This window comes from Balaenoptera physalus (assembly GCF_965194825.1).
Source record: "Balaenoptera physalus genome assembly, chromosome: 11".
NCBI classification, from domain to species: Eukaryota; Metazoa; Chordata; class Mammalia; order Artiodactyla; family Balaenopteridae; genus Balaenoptera; species Balaenoptera physalus.
Genome location: NC_138896.1, coordinates 39,976,496 through 39,998,469, shown reverse-complemented (window position 1 = coordinate 39,998,469; position 21,974 = coordinate 39,976,496). Strand labels below are relative to the sequence as shown.

At 42.1% G+C, this 21,974-nt stretch overlaps 1 protein-coding gene across 3 annotated transcripts in view; it reads left to right on the top strand.

Moving 5' to 3' along the window:
• Positions 1 to 292: 292 nt before the first annotated feature.
• BLTP3A (bridge-like lipid transfer protein family member 3A) overlaps positions 293 to 21,974 on the top strand; it is a 58,974-nt gene continuing 37,292 nt past the window's right edge. Inside the window, exon 1 of one of the 3 annotated variants that reach the window (XM_082415035.1) lies at positions 293 to 552. In XM_082415035.1, the coding sequence (XP_082271161.1) occupies positions 509 to 552 (44 nt within the window). In that variant the 5' untranslated portion in view covers positions 293 to 508. The remainder of the gene's footprint in view (positions 553 to 21,974) is intronic. The other 2 variants (XM_082415036.1, XM_082415037.1) reach the window with 2 other exon arrangements.

Genomic DNA, 21,974 nt, shown 5'->3' with positions numbered 1-21,974 from the left:
GTGTGAGGGAAATGAATGAGAAGCGGACCAGGAGGTGTGCAATTATCTAGCTAATTCCTGCAAAAAATTACAGACACGCCGCCTTTCCCTGATGCTTCAAGGAGACTGCCGGGGTGTGAACCTCCTGCAGTTCAGAGGCGAAGCCCTTCAGATCTCCGTCGGCTTCAGACAGCGGGCGGGGCTGAGGGGAGAGAGAGAACTCAGAGCTCGCCCGCCCCGCCCCTCGCCGCGCGCGCCCCCGCCGCCGCCGCCGCGCGCCCCTCCCACAGCGCGCGACCCGGGCCGCCGCAAGCCAGGCTGGACGCGCGCGATCTCCTTGTCGCCGCGCGGGTGGGTGGGATCGTGGCGGAGCTCCGGGCGCCGGGGCAGGGGCGGGAGGGCGCCATGGCGGCAGCTGTGGCGGCGGCGTCCGGTCCCCGCGCCGCGGCGAGGTGAGGGGCCGCCTGTTATCCGCGGCTGAGGAGAACACAGCTGCCCGCCTGCCTTCCACGCGGGCCACGGCTCCGGCATGGCCGGGCTCATTAAGAAGCAGATCCTGAAGCACCTGTCCCGGTGAGAGAGCCAGCCCCGGCCCCAGCGGTCCCGGGCCCTTCCTCGCCCCCTTCGACCCTCCTCCCTGACGCCGTGCTCCTGGCCGGCCTCCCTCTCCTCAGCCCGGGCCGGGACTCGGCGGCGATCCCCGCCTCAACTCGAGCCGGACGGCCGCCTCCCCGCTCCGGTGGCCCCGAACGTTGTCACCACTCTGCTCTTCCCTGGCCCTGGGCCCTCCGGGACCCGACGCCCCTGCCCTTGCACGGGTGCCCAGGCTCTCCTCCCCAGCCTAACAGCCCCCCGGCCCTCCCGACCCCAAGGGTCTCCTGACCGGCTGCGCGCACCCTCAGTTCCCACACCGCCGGGCAGGTTACCCCGTCCTCCCTTGCATGCCCCCCGGGCCCTCTGCCCGTCACTCCGTGGACCCCGCGGTTTCCATCCTTTCCTGCCCGCCCCGCTGTGTTTCCTCTCGGCTGAGGACCCGCTGCCCCTCCCTCGGGGCCGTCTGCACGCCTCTTGACCCGCCCACCACCGCCACCCTGGCCTTCCTCTTCCTAGTTCTGCTCCGGGCTAGATCCTTCTTCCCCGGCCCCTTCTAAATAACGCTGTCACCCAGTCCTGCATAACCTATATTCCGTTCAGATTCCCAACCCCGACACTGGTTTCTCCTTCCCAGAAGCACCCAGCTCCTCCGCTTCATCGTCTGGCTGACCCTGTTGCATCACCCTTGAAAAAGCTAGTCCTTGCACCCGGGGCCGTTCCTCTGATCTCCTTTCTCCTTCCTTTGCTTCTCTTCTCCTTACATAGACTAAATGGAGAAGGGCCATGAGAGTTGGGCATAAAGTTTCAACAACCTTCCCTTTAAGATGTGGAGGTTTTTTGACAGCCTGTGAAAAGAACTAACGACATCCACTTCTACTTTGCAATCATTTATTAAGCAATGTGATGTCCCTCAAGTCATTTGGACCCGAGCCAGGTGACAGGCAAAACAATTCAGTTGTAATTGGGTGACTGCTGATCCCTGACTACGATTGCAGGTTGTCAGAACTGGTGTCCACAAAAATTGGAAGCTAGCCTTTCAGTTCGTTTTCACTCCTTATTCCAGGCGGGGCTTGGTGATGCCTTAATACCTTTAGACAGCCGTTGTCTGTCACGTGGAAAGTGATCCAATCCTTGGCTCCACAGTGGTCAGTGGTTTTCAGGAGGTGCGAGTAGGGGGAGAAGCCAGTCACCATGGGACCCCAGACCTTGCACTCATGTGTCTTTCCTGGTCTTCTCATTGCCTTGGTGAGTGGTGTGTGAGACACTATTGCTGTCACTGCATCTCCTTTTCTGGCAGACACTGGCCAATTCACTGTTACTTTGATTTTAGACTTTAATTAGTCATTAGATTCAGATACATCTTTTGGTTAATCACCACACCATGTTTTAAAGGTAAAAGCAGATTGGAGGCTGGAGCTGGAAAGTGCCTTTGGACCCTTTACTTGGTTAATTCCTTAATATATTCTTTTTCAGGTAACATTCATTTGGGTGTTCCATAAATTTGGTTGTTCTGTGTAAAGACTTATGTGTAGGACTAATGATTGTGAAATGAGACAGAAAATTTAACTAAAGGAAAACCATTAATTTGTGTGAACACAGAATCAGAGAATTTTAAAGTTTAGAGATGACCTTACCTAACATAGCACTGTGTTTAAAAGCCCAGGCTCTTTCTGGTTTATTTTTCTTTTCTTTTTTTTTAAGTCTTTATTGAATTTGTTACAATATTGCTTCTATTTTATGTTTTGGTTCTTTGGCCCCAGGCATGGGGGATCCTAGCTCCCCCACCAGGGATCGAACCCGCACCCCCTGCACTGGAAGGTGAAGTCTTAACCACAGGACCGCCAGGGAAGTCCTTTTGGTTTACTTTCTTTAACTGTAAAATGAGGATAATAATAGTATCTAACTCAAAGGGTTATTGTGAGGGTTATATGAGTTAATACACAAGGGCTTGGTGCAGTGCCTAGCACATAGTAAGTGCTCAATAAAACATGAGATATGGCTATTTTGGGGGCCACAACTTGTGTGACAATTTGATATAAGCCATAGACTTCTCCAGAAAAATCCACATACACAAACAAGTAATTTTTTATATAAGTTCCCCGGGGGGTGGGGAGGGAGGGTTAAGAACCCCTTAAAGCACATGCCTTCACCCCATAAGGCATCTTGAGTGAATGCCCTGAATAATCCTTGACTAGTTCAACCTCTCATTTTATGGCTGAGGACGATAAAGCCTAGGAGGATAAATGACTTGCCTTAGTTGCAGTGGAAGGTAAGGTAGAGAAATAGAGGGAGTTCCCTGGCAGTCCAGTGGTCAGGACTCAGCGCTTTCACTGTCAAGGGCCCGGGTTCAATCCCTAGTCCGGGAACTAGGATCCCACAAGCCCCATGGCCCAGCCAAAAAAAAAGGCAGAGAAATAGAACCCAGCTTTCTAATTCTGGTATACTTTCCCCATAGGACACTCATATTCTGTGCACCCTCTATGAAGATAGAGTTTTTAAAGAAAAATTTTAATGGTATATGCTGACACATTCAGTGAATCCTTAGTGAACAAAGTACCTCTTTTAGATGAATTAGGGATAGGTATGACAGACATTGGGAGAAGTTTCTTGTTTCCTCAGGGTTGTGTGGTTGACTGAGGAGGTAGGGGGAGAAGGTTATTCAGGGCTGCAATTTCAGGGCTCCGGGAAAAGTGCTAGGACATGGGTCTGATTGGGGGAAAGGTCAAACTCCTGAGGCCTTTCTGTTGGTTTAACTCGGAAAAGCTGCCTTAATCACATGTGACATTTGTGTCTTTGTATGGTCTCTACTACACATACAGAGGCCGGCCTGCCTGGAGGGGAACTATAGCTTCTGTGTCTTGCCAAACCTGATGGGGAAGGAGAGAGAAGAGAAGGGATACTGGGTTACTATATTAAGTAAATATTTATAGGTGTTTAATAATTACTTGCTGATGATGACAGTGCCGCTTGACCTGGAAGAGTGTCCTATAGCAGGAAGGATACCCCAGTGACTCACATATTATTTTTAATTTTGGTCATGAAGTTTCAGGTACTAAAGTTTCTTGTTGGAATGCATCCTACTTGTTAGTAGAGTATTTTGGTAAACAAGATTTGAAGGAGGTGATGTTCAAGATACTTTTGTTAAGTGTCTTCTCTAGGCCAAGCACTGATCTGGGCACTGGGGATTCAGGAGGAAAGAAGTATAAATCTCTTCTAAGGGCTTTAACCTATGGTTTGGATGACTGCTGTTTAATACAAATAGCTTCAATGTACAGTATTCATTTAAATAAACCCAGGAGGAGACCTTTACTTAGAAACAAAAGTAATCATTTAAAAAATATCCAAAATTGATTTTTCACCGAATTAGATTATTCTTGTTTTAGAACACCTTAGCTAAGACCTTTTGTTATACAAGTAAGAAGAAATATGATAGATTGTAAAGTGAGTCAAGGGACTATGGCTCAGGAAAAGAGCGTTTTTTCTGGAGCCAGACAAGCTAGATTCACCTTCCAGCTCTGCCACTTAATGAACAGGGCAGCCTTTCTGAGCCTTAGTTTTCTTATCTGTAAAGGATGAGAATAAGGAAGAATACTACATGCTTTGCAGAATTTTTTGAGAATTGGGGATAAAGTATTTATTATAGTGCCTGGCGTGGAAGTAGCGTTTAATAAAGAGTAGCTATTATCACATGGCCAGAGAATACACTTCCATGGTATGGGTGACAGCAACTAATCCAACTGGCTCTTTTAGAAACCCATCAGAAGTCTGAATTATTTACTCAGAATGGCTGTGGGAAATGTGACCCCGAGTGACAAAGACGTGGCTGATAGACATGATAGATATTTTAAAAAACATAAGCATTAGGTGAAATTCAGAGGCAAAGAAGATTTCAGAGTCCTTTCAGAGAATAAGAGAGCCTGACTGTGAGCTCAGCCCTCTCAGTTTCTGATCAGTGCCTCCACTCGTTTATACTCATCATCCTGGAGAGATCACTGGGCCAGCCTCTGGTGGACTGCTGGGAGCTGCAGGCTCAGAGAGGCTTGCCCTGCTGGCCCAGGGTCTGTTTAGGTGAAGGTTTGTAGGCCTAGTCTCAGCTTCCAGATCACACCCCTTTATACTAGACTTCACTTATTGTCATCTTCATTTCCCAAATAATTATTTTGTGCATTTTCTGGCAGTAGTGCAATCATATATGTATTTGTTTCCTTCCTCATCTTGTTGCGTTGCTTCAGAATAAGCGCTTTTGTTTACTCAGCAAATGTTTAATAGCCAACTGTGCGAATAAGCATTTTACAAGTCTTATGATGATTTAATCCTCAGACTAACCCTGTGAAGGAGACATTAGGCCCATTTTATCGATGAAGAAATGAGGCACAGAGAAGTTAAGTAACTTGCCCCAAATCATAACTAGTAAGTGATGGAACTGAGATTCTAACGCAGTCACTCCCATTCCAGAGCCGGGCTCCTTTTTTTTTTTTTAATGCATTATTAATCATCTGTTCTATTTTATTTATTTTTAAAAATTTTATTTATTATTTATTTTTGGTTGCTTTGGGTCTTCGTTGCTGTGCGCGGGCATTCTCCAGTTGTAGCGAGCGGGGGCTACTCTTTGTAGCAGTGCACGGGCTTCTCATTGCAGTGGCTTCTCTTGTTGCAGAGCATGGGCTCTAGGCATGCGGGCTTCAGAAGTTGCAACACACGGGCTCAGTAGTTGCGGAGTGCGGGCTCTAGAGTGCAGGCTCAGTAGTTGTGGCGCACGGGATTAGTTGCTCTGCGGCACGTGGGATCTTCCTGGACCAGGGATCGAACCCATGTCCCCTGCATTGGCAGGTGGATTCTTAACCTTTGCACCACCAGGGAAGTCCCCAGAGCCGGGCTCCTTAATCACTCTGCTGCTCTAATGCTTCTCATCTACTGAACATACTCTTGCCGCCAGCACCTACGTGAAGGAAGAGAATATTATCAGCACCAAGAAGCCCCCTTGTGTCTCCTCCCATCATTACCTCTACCAAAGGGTAGCCACTGTCCTGATTTCTAACAGCAAAGATTAGTTTTGTCTTTTTTTGTAATTTATATAAATGGAATCACAGAATGTAGCTTTCATGTCTGGCTTCTTTAGTTCAACATTATTTTTGTGAGGTTAATCTCTGTTGTATCAATTTGTAGATTTTTCATTTTCATTGCTGTCTAGTATTCTATTATGTGAATATACCTAAATGCATTTATACATTTTACTGTTGATGGACATTTGGATAGTTTCCCAGTTTAGGGCTATGCTGAATAGTGTTGTTAGGAACATTCTAGTACATGTCCTTTGGTGAACAAATGTATGCATATTGGTTGGGGATATACCTAAGAGTGGAATTTCTGGGTTGTGGGATATGTATATGTTAAATTTTAATAGATATTGCCAAACAGTTTTCCAAAGTGGCTGTACCAATTTGCACTTCCACCAGAAATGTATGAGAGTTCTGGTTGCTCTATATCCTTGCCAACACTTGATATTTTTTATCTTTTTCATTTTAGTCATTCTGATGGGTATGTTTTGAAAATTTCTTTACTTCATCTGTGGTAAACCAGATGGCCACTTTATTTTTGCCTCTGTTTAATTTTCAAATTCTGATTTATTTGTAAATTTGAGTTACAAGCAAATGTCAGAACCTTGAAAACAGAAGATCTTTTTGGAGAAATGTTCAAATTGGGAGGTTCAAAGAAAATAATTAGGGTAATTTGTAACCATTAACCTATAACATTTCTTGCTTGGAATGGATGTGATGCTTTGCTCCCTGTCAAAATAACAGTCATGTACCTTGAGAGAAAAGAGGGGCCGTTCTTTAGGCGTTTGAGTTTTTGTTAAATATTTGGTCTTCAGACTACCCTGGATATTAAATAATTTCATTCTGTTCTATAAGCTTAGTACCCCATTGGCATAGTCTTTTATCTTTACTAAAGAAACTAAAATTTGAATTTCATAGTTTTTGTATTAGAGTCTTTACAACTTTCCAAGGATGATTCTCTTTTATCATAAAGTGGTTATCTTGTGTCTTAAAAAGTAGCATTTATAAGCAATAAAAATTTCAAATCAGTACTGTCATATGTATCTGACGTACAAAGCTTAATGTATGATTCACAAATAATGGAATTAGCTGCTTTGAAAAATTGAGAGGCATGTCATTGTAGTAGAAAGAACCAGGACTTTGGATTCTAAAAGGTGGCTGTATGTTCTGACTCTGCTACTTGTAAACTGGTGTTCAGCAAGTCTTTTTGCTTCTTGAAGCTTCAGTTTTCTCATCTGTAAAATGGGGGATAATAATGCACTCTGTTGTTTTGAGGATTAGAAATAATGTATAAAAGTGCCTGATACTGAAAAAGTATTCAATGAACAGTGACTACTACTTATCTTACTAAAGTTGCTCAAGAGAGATCACTAACAGTGCCTAACTTACCCAAATGTCTAATTCTTTAGATATTTAAGAATTATGTTTCTTAGTATTTTAACACGGAGAGGTAGAGATGAATGCTCTGTATCACTGCTTAAGGAGAGAAGGAAACAAGGGCTGGTCCCGTTTATCATTTTTTTCTTATCAAGGCACACTACAAGATAAACTTTGACCTCAGCATAGGTGAAATACTTGAAATGTAATACTGGGTCGGGTCCTTAGAAGATTTAATTATCCAAAGTTTAAGAAGATAGAGCAATCATATACTGTATTCTCACAGTGAAAAAAAAAATTAGAGGTCATTTAGTTACCCTCACCTAATATAAAGCCTGGTTGAATAATAATCTGTTAAGTATGGCATTAATTGCTGAAAAAAAAAAGGTTCTTTTTATCACAGCTTAATTCTCTACAACCACTAGAGTGTGACCTCCATATGGCAGGGATTATGTCCTTTGGCTACTTTGAAAACCAGAGAGTCTGAAGATGTTTTGAGTGGGTGAAGTGGGTGCAGGAGAAGGTATGTGGAGTGGGAGTGCATAGTTATACTCAGGGAACCATAGACCGGAGCAGGAGTGGGGGTGGGAGAGCAGAAGGGCAAGGAATCCAATTCACCCAGTATCATTAAGGGACCTTTTATCTTTGCGTGATGAAGCAAGTGCTACTGGTGCTGATTATAGATGCTAAAGAACATTTCCCAATATTTATAAGCAGTGGAATCAATCAATATCTGTAGTAAATGGAAAAACTAAGGTGTAAAAATAATTCACATTAGCAAGTTAGGTAAAGGGTATGTAGTTTGTACCTTCTTGCCACAAAAATAAGGACTAGATGTATTATAAGTTATTTGTTGATTGACGTTGTTTTATTCGCCCACAGCAATGATCATTTTACATGTATACTCAGTCTTTATAGTGCCTTGGAGATTATATCTATATCTATATCTATATCTATATCTATATCTATATCTATCTATCTTGGATGTCAGCGCATCATTTAAAGAATGAGAACACTGATGGTGAGAGGTTAGTGTATTTAAGTCTCTGACTTACGGAAGTGTTATGTTCTCAAAATTTATTTCTAAGTTTGAAATTTGGAGTGTGTGGTCCAGTAGTAGAAATAGTGTTATAAATGTTGAATAGGTTCCCAGTTAGCCCACAAAAGCAATAGTGTGTTAATTATATATAATATAAGCTCACTAGATGGAGATCTGGGTCTTGATTGTTAGGGAACCATTTGAAGGAGGCGGGGAGATGAAGAAGAAGAAGAAAACGTTTTTCTTTCCCATTCCTTGGAGTAAGATCTTTTAGATCATTGAGATCATTGTATCTCAGCAAGGACTTTTTATTTTGGTTGTGATTGAGGAGTGTGACCAGCATTTAATGAGTGGGCTGGAGATGCTGACGTCATGCAGTATGCAGAATCATTTCACACAAAGAAGGATTGTCCTTTGTCTTTTTAAAAATTAATTATTTATTTACTTTTGGCCACACCAAGTGGCTTATGGGATCTCAGTTCCCCGACCAGGGATTGAACCTGGGCCACGGCAGTGAAAGCCCGGAATCCTAACCATTAGGCTACTAGGGAACTCCCTGTCCTTTGTCCTTTTTGACTTCTGAATGTTTGTTAGATGTTTACAGAGGTGAATTACCTGTTTAGATTATATAAGCCTACTTACATGTAAACACAAAGTACTGCACAGATATTTTTTTTCTTTTCGGCCGCTCTGCACAGCTTGTGGGATCTTAGTTCCCTGACCAGGAATCGAACCCGTGCCCCCTGCAGTGGAAGCACGGAGTCCTAACCACTGGACCACCAGGGAATTCCCTGCATAGCTTTAAACTAGAGTGAATGTTCCAGGACTGCAGCTACCATGGGGGAAGATTGTTTTGAATGTTATTTTAGAAAATGTTGTCACTCTTGGCAATACCACTCGTAGAGTTGAGTCTGTTAGGGCTGAGAACCACTGAGTTAGTCTGGAATCTGAAATAGCTCAAGTTTGCTCTTGATATACTCGCTCTTCTCTCCTTTATGTCTCTTTCCCACCTCCTAAGGCCCCCCTTCTCATGCACCCATTGCACCGGTTCTACCCTCAGTCCTCTGCTACCATATCCCCCTACCCTCAGGCCTATATGCTCTGCTCCCTTTACTATCTCACCAAAATTCCCAGTTCATTAGGATATATGATTTCACCCATCTCAAGGGGAGGAGTAGAGAACATACTTGGGAGCAGGAACGCTATTCTAACTAGACCAACTCTAATTCATAATATGTCCTACAGGGTCAGCTCCCCTAAGCTACTCTTACTTTCATAGCTCCTCAATCCACAGATACTCTGGAAGCTCCAAGTTTGTTTTTTATTTTCCAAAAGTGGTTTTTGTTGCAGTGGCAGTGAGGATGGGGCAGGGGTCTGGGCAGCAGGGGTCTGGGCACTGGTATGTGTGAGTCATTTGAAAGTTGGGGAGTTCTGAAATGTAGACAATCCAGATAGGGATGGGCTAAGTTCATTCAAGCTGACTTCCTCCCGCCATCTGGTGTAGTGCTTTCCCAGGCAGAGCTGAAAATACCTGTTTTTCTGAAAAAAAACAAGCTGAAAATGCGTTTCCCTTTTCTAAGAGAAATCTGTTTTTCTTTCTTCTCTCTCTGTGTCTCTTTTTTTGAAATCTGTGTTTTTTAACCTGAGTGAAAGAAGGGGCTGCAGTGTTCAGGAACTCATTTCAGTTGAGGAAATGACTTGACAGAGGTCGATATGAAGTTAGAGGCCTGGCAGTGTATTGGGGGATAGCCTTTTGCTGAACTCAGCAGAGCCTCGCTCTCTCCCTTCCTTTCAGGTGGAGTTGGCTGTGGCTCCTCAGTCCTTGGAGCCCACAAGAGAGGTTCCTAAGCCTCTCTGAGGAAGGTTTGCTGCAAGAAAGTTGGATATTCAACTGCAGGTAGTGTCTCAGCCATTCTCAGATGCGGAGTCTGGCCTTCTGCTCAGCTAGCCCCTGGCTCTTGGCTGTCTTTGAGGACTCTGATTCTGAGACCATTTATTCATTAATTCTTTCCAGAAACTTTTATTGACCACCTGCATTGTATGCCAAGCATCAGGAACTCACAGAGAAATGAGACAAAATTCCTGCTCAGGGACTTAACTGCCTATAGAGACAAGTAGGCCTGTAAACAATAAGCCCAGTAGAGCATTCAGAAGTATCCGCGGAGCCAGTGGGGCACAGACAGTTGGGGTAGAAAGGTGATGCCAGGCAGAGTTTGCTGCATGAGCGGTGGTACTGGGTTGAGAAGCAGCAGGTACATTTAGGAGACTGCATGTGGTTCTGCATCACTGAAATGAGGGGTTAGGGGTGAAACACAGCTAGAAATTATGTTGGAAGGATAGAGCCTAGGTCGTAGAGGCCTGAATACTATGCCAAAGCATCTGGATTAGGCTCAGCTTGTTCTTTGTTGCCATCGACCAGCGTCCGAGGCACTTGGAGCTTCTCCATATTCCTCTGCCTCTGTTGACTTTGTTTAAAGTCAGAGAGATGGTTTAGTGTGGGCAAGGCTGCAAGTTCTTGAGCCAGATTGCCTGATCTTGAATCCCAGTTTGGTAGCTCTGTGACCTTGGGCAAGTTATTTAACCTTTCTATGCTTAGGTTTCCTCATCTATAAATTGGAGACAATGGTTGTCTTTTATATCATGGGGTCATTGAGAGAAATAAATTAATTAAAAATGTATAAGAAAGTGCTTAGGACAGTGCCTGGAATAGAGTAAGCAATTAAATGTTAGCTGTTACTTTAAAAATAATTTTTGTTCTCAGAGAAATATCTTCTTTCTTTTTCATTTTTCTAATGTTATTTTTTTTATCATAAAAGCTTTTAGATAGAGCTTTTAGAATATACTTAACCTCTCTCTTTCTCTCCTTTTTAAAAACCTTGCACTTTCTAATTATCGCAATGGGGAAGGGTGTGCCTTCTAACCTCAGCTTCACAGCTTATATTTATTTCTGTGTTTACAGATGGCACTCTTAAACCTGGTTTAACATGTCTGGATAATCAGACATATTATAGTTGATTTGCAATGTGTGAAAGAATGTGATAGATTTTTGGATATACCCCTTAGTTCATTCCACTTATTTGGCAATTATCATTTATTTGCTTCTTATTATCAGTAAACATTAATTGAACATCCTTATCCTGGACTTTGTGTTAGACAAAGATCTAAATGACACAGTTCTAGCTTTCAGGGAGCTCATAGTCCTCCTTAGAGACATTTGTTTTTATTTTAAACTCTTCATTGTATCTTCCACAGCTACTTTTTACGGTTTGAACCTACTAACTCTTAGTTGACTGTGCTGCTATCTTAGGTATTTGTTTGTTAAATGATCCCTAGGGGAGACTACTCAAAGGTTTGACAGGGCTTTTCTTTCTCCATCAGATGTGGAATAACTCATTTTGAGCAGTCTGTGCCTCTTAAAATAAGCATATGTGTTGGTCAAAATTAGGGCCCATTCTGCTAAAAACTTAAGGACAGCCTCAGTGTATGGTGTGGTTTTCCTTTTTCCTCAGTTTCCTCCTAGGGCAATTTTTAAAACTCAGATAATCTGCCTGCTACACTTCTCTAATTAGATATTTAAGGCTATACCACAAAGATCTCTTCTCATTCAATAGCAAATAACCAACAGTGCCCGTTAATGGAATAGGCCTTTCTTTTCTGAGCATTAGCAAGTACACTTTCACTTGGTTAAACCAAGAGCTTGTGTATAAGTTTTTAAATTAGAAATACAATATTCGGATTTCATTAATTCTTACTCTTGATGTAAGCTTGAGAATTGTCATGACATGGAAGTAAAAGAAATTAAGGGGAATATGTTAGGATGACAAATGTTTCTAACAAAGTGAGAAATGCGAAGACTTGGGTCATGAGGTGTAATATCTTCAAGACCAGCGTAGGGGAAAGAATTTGGGACCCAGTCGCTATGGGAACTGAATGGTTGTAGAATTAAGAGAGGGCAGAGTGCAGCTGTCTCTGAGTTACAGTTGATGAGGAGCCCCCCTATCCCAGTCCTAATTCTAGAATGATCAATAAAAGGGTATGTAGAAAAGACAATGGATAAGAAATTGCAGCCATATTCCAGGTGATGGTCAAATATGTTAACAGTCAATTAGATGAGGAGTCGATAGGTAACATGCCTTATTTACCTGCCTGGACCCTTGCTAGTGGACCAAATTACAAATATTAAATTCTAGAAGAAGACTAGCTCAAACCAGACAGGGTATTAGTGTTTCAGCTAAACAGACTAGAAAGGCTCCAGGCTCAGGGGAGGGAATTAGAATGTTCATCAGGACTATTGTTAAGAATTAAAGAAAGAGAACCTCTCTAGAATCTCCAGAATATTGGATGGCTTAATATTGGGATGGGGAGTAGGGTAAATAGGAGTGCTTCAAATTACCAAGCTACCATGGGTATGGGGAAATTTTTACAATCGGTTATAATTGTTGAGATTGTGAATCAGTATCATGTCTATGATGGGAAATTTGGCAACATCTGTCAAAATGTAAAATGTGCAGTTCCAATTCTATGAATTCATCCTACGAAGGAATCAAACAAGTGAGAAAAACCTACATGGCTATTTAATGAAATGAATCTAAAAGAGAAATCAGTAGGGACTTTATTAAATAGATTATAGTGCATCTATGGGACTTCCGTGGTAGTCCAGTGGTTAAAAATCCGCCTTCTGATGAGGGGAAGGGATAGTCAGGGAGTTTGGGATTGACATGTACACACTGCTATATTTAAAATGGATAACCAACAAGGACCTACTGTATAGCAGAGGGAACTCTGCTCAATGTTATGTGGCAGCCTGGATGGGATGGGGAGTTTGTAGGAGAATGGATACATGCATATGTATGGCTGAGTCCCTTTGCTGTGCACCTGAAACTATCACAACATTGTTAATCAGCTGTACTCCAATATGAAATAAAAAGTTAAAAAAAAAAGAATCTGCCTTCCAATGCAGGAGACACGGGTTCGATCCCTGGTCGGGGAACTAAGATCCCACATGCCATGGGGAAGCTAAGCCCCAGCGCTGCAACTACTGAGCACACAGGCCACAGCTACAGAGCCCACGTGCTCTAGAGCTCGACTGCCACAATTAGAGAGAAGCCCGTGCGCTGCAGCAGAGGATCCCACATGCCGCAGTGAAGACGCTGCATGCCGCCCTCAGACTCGACGCAGCCAAAAAATAATAAATAAATAAATAAATAAATATTTAAAAAATTACAGTGCATCTATACAGAGGTATCGTTTATAGATAACTCTCCAATTATTAAAAAGCATTAAAAATTTGACTATAAAATACCCAAGGTATTCACTGAAGAAAAAAGAAAGTTTTAGTAGAATATATATGGAATAATTGTCTATCTACATATATAATTACTGCCTACATATATAATTACTTCTATATAGTGGAAACTGTCATTTTCTCTTTATACCTTTTTATATTGCTTTACAATTTTATGATAAGCACTTCACCAGCAGACCAAGAAGATGACTTATCTATTACCCTTTACTGCTCTGCTCTGAGAGGGTGCATTTGTGCACATCTAGTCATATGTATTTTTGGTAACTCACATCATGGTTGCCTCTTGGGGAGAACGTAATGAGAGCTAGAAGAAAAGGGTTCTACTTCTAATAATATAGGAGTATCTTATATTGATCTAACCCTCCCTCCTGTAACAATTATGAACTCTGGGTAGTATGTAAAAAGCAACAACTCAAAGACTTTGGAAAGTGACCAAATGAAGCAGAAACTGACAGGGAACTTGAAAGAAGGGAACTGTACTGGGTAAGATTCTCACTTATATAGCTTTTTGCCTGAGGACACTCCCCAGTTTGCATGGTGGGTGATGGCTAGCACTCAAGCAAAAGTCTGCAGTCTTACTAGCTTGGGGAGTCAGAGAGTGGAGTTCAGGGCTATAAGAGGGGCTGGAAAATGAGGGAATAAATCTCAGAAAGAAGGGAGCAGACTTCCCTGGTGGCACAGTGGTTAAGAATCCGCCTGCCAGTGCAGGAGACACGGGTTCGATCCCTGGTCCGGGAAGATACCACATGCTGCAGAGCAACTAAGCCTGTGTGCCACAACTACTGAGCATGCACTCCAGAGCCCGCAAGCCACAACTACTGAGCCCATGTGCCACAACTACTGAAGCCCGCACGCCCTAGAGCCTGTGAGCCGCAACTACTGAGCCCACGTGCTGCAACTACTGAAGCCGCGTGCCTAGAGCCCATGCTCTGCAACAGGAGAAGCCACCGCAATGATAAGCCTGTGCACTGCAGTGAAGAGTAGCCCCCACTCGCTGCAACTAGAGAAAGCCCGCGTGCAGCAATGAAGACCCAATGCAGCCAAAAAGAAAAAAAAAAAGTAAGAGATTTGCAATTATAAAAAAAAAAAAAAAAAAGGAAGGGAGCAACCGAAGGGGAAGCCCTAAAATCTGCTTTAATCCTTGACATGCATGGGGGAAGACTCCATGGAGACTGGAAAGGCAATGGTTGAAAGCTGAAAGAATTGAGCTGAGATTCAGCTTCTGTCCACCACAGGGAAGACAGAGTTTGGAGTATGAATCTAGCTGAGTTAATTGCTCAACAGAACAAAATTCTTCAAAGGGAGATTGACAGAATCCAGAATCTCAATAATGTCCAGTGTACAATAATAAATGACTACATGTGTAATAAAGGAAAATATGACTCATTGTCCAGAGAATGGCAGTCAATAGAAATGACCCCAAGATGACTCAGATGTTGGAATTATCAGACAAGGACTTTAAAGCAAACTTGGTAGTAGTAAATAAACTTGGTAGTAATAAATATCAGACAAGGACTTTAAAGCAAACTTGGTAACAAATGGAGAATGTGAGCAGAGAAATGGAAAGTATAAAAGGAACCAAATGTAAAATCTAGAACTTAAAAGTACAGTATCTGAAATGAAATATTTATTGGACTTGCTCAACAGCAGATTGGAGATGGCTAAAGAAAGGGTCAGTGAACTTGAAAATAGAGCAGTAGGAATTATCTACTCTGAAGAAGAGAAAAGATTGAAAAACAAAAACAGAGCCTCAGTGACTATGGAACAATATTAAAATATGTGTAATTGGAGTCCTAGAAGGAGAGAAGAGAGAATAAGATACATGGCAGATTATATTTTCCAAAGATGGCTACAACGATATCTGTCACCTTACATGTTTTTCTCTTGGCCCTAGTGGCTTTCTTGTAACCAACTGAATGGGGGTGGAAGTGACATCCAAGCTACATGAAGCAACTACACGTAGGTGTGCAGTCAACAGTCCCAGCTGAGCCCAGCCTTTGAGACATTCCAGGTCAGGGCCCAACCATGTGAATGAAGAGGGCTCCAGGTGATCCCAGCTCCCAGCCATTCATCTCTTCCCAGGTGAGGCCCCAGATATCATGAATCAGGGAAAAACAATCCTAGTTATCCCTTGAATGGATTTCTAATGCACAGAATGTGTGAGCTTAATAAAATGCTTACTGTTTTATGGCGCTAGGAGTAATTTGTTATGCTGCAGTAGATAACTAAAACAAGACAAAAAATTTCTGAATAATGGCTGACAACTGAATAATAAAAAAACAAGTAACCAATTTAAAAATGGGCAGAGTATCTGAATAGACATGGCCACAAATACATGAAAAGATATTCAACATCATGAGACCATCAAGGAAATGCAAATCAAAACCACAATGGCTGGACAGGAATAAAGATGCAGATGTAGAGAATGGACTTGAGGACACAGGGAGGGGGAAGGGTAAGCTGGGACAAAGTGAGAGAGTGGCATGGACATATATACACTACCAAATGTAAAATAGATAGCTAGTGGGAAACAGCCACATAGCACAGGGAGATCAGCTCGGTGCTTTGTGACCACCTAGAGGGGTGGGATAGGGAGGGTGGGAGGGAGACCCAAGAGGGAGAAGATATGGGGATATATGTATATGTATAGCTGATTCACTTTGTTATAAAGCAGAAACTAACACACCATTGTAAAGCAATTATAGTCCAATAACGATGTTAAAAAAAAAACCAAAAACCACAATGGCTACTAGGATGGCTATAATGAAAAAGACAGATAATAACAAGTGATGGTGAGGATATGGAGAAATTAGAACTCTCAAATACTGCTGGTAGGATTGCAAAATGGTACAACCACTTTGGAAAATAGGCAGTTCCTCAAAAAGTAAAACAGTCACCGTTTGACCCAGCAATTCTACTCCTAAGTGTATGTCTAACAGAAATAAAATTGTTAAGTCCACAAAAAAACTTGTATTTGCTTTTTTTTGGCTGCACTAGGTCTTAGTTGCGGCATGCGGGATCTTTAGTTGCAGCATGTGAACTTTTAGTTGAGGCATGTGGGATCTAGTTCCCTGACCAGGGATCAAACCCAAGCCCCCTGCATTGGGAATGCGCAGTCTTAACCACTGGACCACCAGGGAAGTCCTGTACTTACATTTTCATAGTAGCATTATTCATAATATTCTCTAAGTGGAAATAACCCAAATGTCTCTCAACTGATGAATGGATAAACAAAATGTGACATATTCATGCAATGGAATATTCTTGGCTATAAAAAAGAATGAAGTGCCGATTCATGTTACAACATAGATGAACTTTGAAAACAGTATGCTAAGTGAAAGAAGCTAGTCACAAGAGACCATATATTGTATGGTTCCATTTATATTAAATGTCCAGAATAGGCAAATCTATAGAGACAAAAAATAGAATGACAGTTGTCTAGCTTTGGGAGGGATGGGGAGATTGGGGGTGATAGCTGCAGGGTATGGCTTTTTTTTCCTTGAGGGAGGTAGTGAAAATTGATGAAGCTTATGGTTGTACAACTATGTGAATATACTAAAAAAACTGTACATTTTAAATGGAGGTATATATGGTATGTTAATGATATTTCAAAATAGCTGTAACAGAGAGAGAGAGTGGGAGAAATAATGTCTAAAAATGTTCAAGCTTGGTGAAAAACAGATTTATTGAATCCAAGAAGCTCAGTGAACCCTAAGCAGGATAGATCCAAAGAAAACCACCCTAGGCACATCACAGTTACATTGCTGAAAACTAAAGATAAAGAGAAAAACTTGAAAACAACCAGAGAAAAATGCCTCATCACAGAAAGGAGAACTTCGATATGAATTAATGGCTGACTTCTCATCAGTAACAAAAGAGGCAAGAAGACAATGGGATGATATCTTTAAAATGCTTAAAGGAAGAAACTCAGCCTGGAATTCCATATCCAGCTAAAATGTCCTTTAAAAGTGGAAGATGAAAAAAAGACTATGTTTATTTACTTATTTATGCATGCATGCATGCATGCTGCATTGGGTCTTAGTTGCCGTACATGGGATCTTCCGTTGTGGCACACGGGCTTCTCTCTAGTTGAAGTGTGCGGGCTCCAGAGTGCATGGGCTCTGTAGTTTGCAGCACACGGGCTCTCTCGTTGAGGTGCGCGAGCTCAGTAGTTGCAGCACGGGGGCTTAGTTGCCCTGTGGCATGTGGGATCTTAGTTCCCTGACTAGGGATCGAACTCGTGTCCCCTGCACTGGAAGGCGGATTCTTTAGCCCTGGACCACCAGGAAAGTCCCTGGACTAAGTGATTATTTAAGATCCCTTCTAGCTCTGAAATTCTGTGACTCTGCAAATCTAAGAATTCTCACTTCCCATCATTGTGGTACATGTAAAGATGTCTGAGAGCCTTTCTCTGTTGTCTCTTTGGCAGATTGCAGTTCTCTGGCAGAAATGAAACCTGATCAAAATCTGTTTTTCCATCTTGATTTCATCTTAGCTTCTATGCTCTGTAACAGTAACAGATGGCCAGAAAATGTTTTCCCACATTCTTGAAGTGGAATAAATAGCAGGCTTCCATTAGCCTTTTCAGCCACCCTTGGACTCAGTGATGTCATCCTCTATTAGGAGCACAAATGCTGAATGAAATTTTTACCAGGGGTTGTTGGATGGTTTCCGATTAGATCTCAGATCAGTGGTTTCTTTGGTTGAGTAGACCTCCACAAACCTCTCCCGTGACTGGCCCCATGGGTCACCTTTTCACCTATTCTTTGTTATTATAAAATGCGGACAAAATCAGGTGAGGAATTCTTACTGCATTTTTGAGAAGCTGGTAAGGTAATAGCCATTTTTGTTGACTCCTAAAAGTAAATTGATAAATTAAAAAGCAAATCTATGTTATATCATTATTACTGTTATGGGAGAACAGCTCGTGGTGGTCCAGCATAACCTGCCTGTACTGTCAGCAGTCCTTAGAGCATAAGTAAAGAACTCTTGGTGGTTTCGTGTGTTCAGGTTTTGATGATTACTTACTAACTTACTTGCATATTTGATCATAGAGCTGATGGCACAGTAACCTGTGTGGTCTCTTGTTAGTGTCTTGGTAGAGACTGGGCATTACTGCTGGTATGGTGGTGACTTAGCCCTGGGCATACTTAAGAAAGATTTTATTAATCTGATTTGTTTGGCAAAGTGCAGAGACATTTTTAATGGAGTTACACTATAACTTTACCCCCCCCTCCCCAAACAGATTTATTCTTCTTATACAGGTTAAGTAGTCCATGGTAGGTTGTAAAAGGGAAAAGCTGTCCTCTAACCATTTCTGAGATAGCTTATAAATTCATTCTGTGCCAGATGTGTTTTAGAGGAACATATTACTGAGTGAAAATGTTACTAGAAGTAAGACAGTCCAGTGAGCAGAGCTGGGTTCATGCTTTTCCTCTGCCTCTTCCTGCCCTGTCACCTTGGGCAAATGACTTCACATCTGAGCCTCATGTTCTTCCTCTTTATTTTTTTTAACATCTTTATTGGAGTATAATTGCATTACAATGTTATGTTAGTTTCTGCTGTATAACAAAGTGAATCAGCCATATGTATACATATATCCCCATATCCCCTCCCTCTCCCACACCTCTAGGTGGTCACAAAGCACCGAGCTGATCTCCCTGTGCTATGCAGCTACTTCCCACTAGCTATCTATTTTACATTTGGTAGTGTATATATGTCAATGCTACCCTCTCACTTGTCCCACTTTACCCTTCTCCCTCCCCGTGTCCTCAAGTCCATCCTCTATGTCTGCGTCTTTATTCCTGTCCTGCCCCTAGGTTCATTAGAACCATTGCTCTTCCTCTTTAAAATGGAGATAACGACGCATACCTCATACGGGGTATCGCGAAGACTAATTGAGATAATGTGTTTAAGTTCCTTTTCAGTGCCTGGTACAAAGTAAAATGTGATCATACTTTTTTATTTTTTTAAGGCTTGAAAAAATGAAAAATGACGTTTATTTTATATGGAGCTGTAAATAGAGTTAGATTTTGCATAGAATATAGTATAGAAGTTAGATGTATGGTACCTATTTAATACAGTCACTCTGAGAATGTCAGTGCTAATAGGCAGTGTAACTTATTCATTTTATTTGAAGTATGTTCCTCTTTTTTCAGAGAGAAACATACTTGAAAAAGTTCCTATCACTTTTTTTTCTTGAAAATAGCTTTTTATCAGAAGGAAAAGTAGCTTGTCTTAGTGATTCTCAGCTGAGGTAGGGAGGTGGGGGTCTTATCAGAATCTGTGCAGAGGAGAGGGGAGACACACAGTCCTCAAAACTAATTTTATGTCTTCAAAAATTATTATCTTTAAGACTAGTTCTTCTGACGGATGCCCCGCCCCCATTTCTGAGCTGAGGCGGCTTCCCTGAATACTTAAGAGTAAAGGAAGGGTTGCTGGGAGGAAATAACTGTAATATCTTATTTTAGATACAAAAGGAGCTTGGAAAACAAAGCCTGCTGGTACCTAGTGATTACAAATAACGTTGAGTTCTGCCTTCTGCTTTCCTTTCCTTCCTTCAGGACTGTGTTTCCTCCAGTTTACTCAGGGATGTGCACTGTATCTTCCTTTACTTTCAGTTGTTGTTGTTGTTGTTTTATATAGTGGAAGTGTTTAAAGTGTTCTTTTTTCCCTTTCACACCAGTCCTGTTTCCTAGTAGGTGGCCCTTCTTTACAGGAAAAGAGGAATTCTCTTTCCCTCTGTGGCAAGTTAGTTTTCAGAGAATAGGAGCCATTATAGAAAACTTGTTTTTTTCTTCCGAGAATAAAATTGATTCATACTCAGTAAATGTTGATAAATTTTTTTTTTATGAATTAAAATCAGTAAAAGTATGTGTAAGGGTCTGGGATTTTATTTTATCCTATTTAGAAGCTAACAGCCTGCTCCAGTTCGTGGCAGTTGCTGGCAGAGCACAAGGCTCCTGGGTCAGAGACAAAGGACTTTATTACTCATGGCCCAGCAAGCAGCATAAACACAGGTTTGCGCTAGTTCCCCTTGCCCCCACAGGTCCCACGGGCGTGGTATGAACAGGCCCCGACGGATGTCTGTACGTGTGTTGTAGGAGTGGAACACTGAGCTTGGGGAATCCATTGCTTTTATAGTACGTGGTACACAAGCCTGCTCTTTGCCCTGGAGGGGGACATTACTTCATCCCTCAAAACTCTTTGCAAACAGAATCCTGAGAAGTGGCTTGGGTAAGGAGCAGTCAGGGTCATGTGTTTTGTGTTTTTCTTACCCACCAAGACATGTAGGAGTGTGAGAGACCCGTGGAGGAGGAGCTCTCTCAACAGGAAGTTTATACAGTAGGTCACTGATAGAAATCTTAGGTAGATTTATTGTGAAATATTTGCCATAATGAAAGGTATAGAGAGTGATATAATGAATAGCCATACAGTCACCTCCCAACTTGCGAAATAAGCATTGTCCATACAGGTGACACTTGCTGTGGTCTCCTCCTCTTGTCCCACAGGTAAGCATTTCCCTGAATTTGTTGTTATCATGCCAGTGCATTTCTGTGTATCTGTTAATATCATACAGTACTGTGTGTTTATAAACTTCTAAAAATTTTTTACTATCATTTAAAAAATTGTTACAGAGCCCTTTTACATAGTATTGGGTTGGCCAAACAGTTCGTTCGGGTTTTCCAATAACACCTTACTGAAAAACCCGAATGAGCTTTTTGGCCAACCCAATACCATGTTAGTCACTGTAGGGGAAAATTGTAAAGATAAAACTCTTGCCCGTCATGATGTTATGGTCCAAGGAAAACCACCAACACTGAAAACATAGCTTAGTAAAAGGAAAGGATATGTGGGGAAAAAAAAGTTGGTAAACAACATATAACTCTAAAGTCAGCTATTAGCATCTAATATATGTAAGGGCTAAGTATAGTTACGGATGGAAGGAGAAATGGAATTCATTATTGGGGTAGAAAATAGTGGCTATGTGAGGCAACAACAGTGAGAACTTATATGGGTGAGATTCATCTAGACAACTTGTCATACAGGAGAGGGGGTTACGCTGTGAGGCAATGGCCTTAAGTTGATCCAGCCAAAAAGATGAGAGAAGGGAGCTGGGAGTAGTCAGTCAACAGGGCAGTTAGCTACAAGGTATGTAGGCCCAGCATTCTGTCAGGGAACCATTTTATTAGGAGGGATGGCTAAGACTAAGCCCCTGATCAAAGGGCTCAACATCTAATTGTGCAGCAGTAGTTACACATGGGAAAATTAGAGAACACCCTAAGACCCTCTCTGATTATGACCTAAATGTGTGTTACAGATTCCAGGGATGTAGAAGGTACGAGTTTAATGGGAGTTCAAGCAGTTAGGGAAAGAAAGCCTCAGTGAGAAGTCTGGAGTTGGGCCTTGAATGGCAAATTGTGATAAGGGTACTCCAGGAAAAGGAGTGGGTGGCAAGAGCACGTGAGCAAAGACTGGAGACAGTGACTGTGGAACAGGGAGAGGATGGGCCTGTGTGAATTGTTTATGTCCAGGCCCCTTGACCTGTAGAATTTCCCATGGCCTGGATTTTGCTGATTGCACACTTATGGTGCAGTTCAGCAGTTTTCCTCTGTATTCCCTG